Source organism: Aphanomyces astaci (assembly GCF_000520075.1).
Source record: "Aphanomyces astaci strain APO3 unplaced genomic scaffold supercont1.58, whole genome shotgun sequence".
Lineage (NCBI taxonomy): Eukaryota > Oomycota > Saprolegniomycetes > Saprolegniales > Verrucalvaceae > Aphanomyces > Aphanomyces astaci.
Window position 1 is genome coordinate 100,904 of NW_009798321.1, and position 1,755 is coordinate 102,658.

The window sequence follows — 1,755 nt, forward strand, 5'->3', positions numbered from 1 at the left end:
GCGCCCAAAAGTTCTTGGACATAAAAACGTTCATCGCCAAACGCGGCGTAGTCTACCAGGTGCTTTTGAAGCGCCTTCGAGAGCCAGTCCACCGTGAGTACTTTCTTGGTCCTTGGGTGTACGAACCCAGCTAAAGACGTTGTAGACGGCAAACCTTGAAACGCCGTCACTGGAGCCACACCGCCGAGATGGTCCGCCGGCTGGTGGTTCAACGCGCTCTGTACCAGGGCCAACGCACGGTGCCATTCGTCCGGACGAAGCTTCATTTCGCTGGTCAGGGTTTTCAACCCCCGCAGGATAAGCTTCATTTCGCTGGTCAGGGTTTTCAACCCCCGCAGGATAAGTCGATTAACGACATCCACTGTGCTGTTCGCCCACGGCGTGTACGGCGTTGTTATGTGGTGATGGGCACCGATCATCATCTCTTGATCTTGCCCACGACTACGTTCTTGAAATGGGTTCCGCCATCGGAAACCCATGTCGACACAATGCCATGTGTCGCAAACCAATCCATCAGGGCGTTTGCTGTGCTTTCCGCGTCGGCCGTTGCCGAAGGGAACAGACGACAAAACCCACTCATGCCGTCCTTGACGACAAGTACATATTTCCAGCCATTCGCGGCTAGCGGCTTGCACGACTCGACGATCGCAAACGCTTCCTTTTCCACCGTCGGCCACCGGGCACTTGCCCCGTCAAACCCACCACTCAAAAACGCCAACGGCTCGTGCCGTTGTTGTTCCACGGGCAACTCCAGGTCTTCGGGCGGGATCTGGGTGCAGGCGGCACCCCAATGCGTGTCGCTGGCATCGATGTAAAGGCAGATGATCTTGTCTGCAGATGGATGCGACAGCGGCACCATTTAGCGGCACCATTTGCCGCAACGTGTCCTTGACCGCTGCAAAACACGCATCGTGTTCGGAAGCCCACCCGACGGCAGACAACTTGATTCACGCCAACGCCGTCTTCTTCGACCCACCCGGCCTTCGCCGCCACGTCCAACAGGCTCCGCAGCGGACCAATCAGCTCCGAGTAGCTTGGAATGGAGCTCCGCATCCAATTTGTCGCGCAGACAAATTGTTACAGATCGGCGCCAGACGTAGGCGTCTCCAGTGCACACAGGCCCTGAACTCGATCAGGGGAATGGGATATCCCTCCGGCGAAAATCACTTTTCCGCACCACGTGGCTTGCTTTAAGAAGAAATCGCACTTCTTCGGATGTAGACTGAGGCGGAACTTTCCGCAGATGGACAGCACCTTGTCCAACAACACAAACAGCTTGTCCGAGCTGTCTGCGTACCCCAGGAGAACCCAGCACCCCGGCGTACAACAGTTCGCCGAACATATGGTTCACCACGGACTGGCAATAGGCTACGGCGTCCATCTGTCCCATAAGGATTCTGGTTGGCGTGTAGACACCGAACGGTGTCATGAACGAGTACCACATCTGGCAGGATGGGAGCAGTGGCAACTGCCAATAACCCTTCAGCCAGTCCAACGTGAAAAACACGTTCATGCCGACCAAAGTCGCCATCGCAACGTCCAGGTTCGGCATCGGCCACGGCATGGGGATCGTCCATGCGTTGATCGGGCGAGAGTCGATGGTGATTCGATATTCGCCCGGGGCTTTCTTGGCGACAATCCGCGGCGCTACCGCCCATGTCGCACGGTTGTTGCGGTAGACGAGGCCTGCGGCCTCGAGCTCTTCCACATGCTGTTTCAAATACTCCATATGGGCCGGCGGGTACCGGCGCAACG

The 1,755-nt window shown here is 57.1% G+C and overlaps 1 protein-coding gene across 1 annotated transcript; it reads right to left on the minus strand.

The window, feature by feature from the left end:
* Positions 1–418: 418 nt before the first annotated feature.
* H257_14451 (hypothetical protein) lies at positions 419–1,053 on the minus strand (the record flags this gene model as incomplete). Its single annotated transcript, XM_009842264.1, has 2 exons — positions 419–831; positions 870–1,053. The coding sequence occupies 2 exons, from the start codon at positions 1,051–1,053 to the stop codon at positions 419–421; spliced, it is 597 nt and encodes a 198-aa protein (XP_009840566.1).
* Between the last annotated feature and the right edge of the window lie 702 nt (positions 1,054–1,755).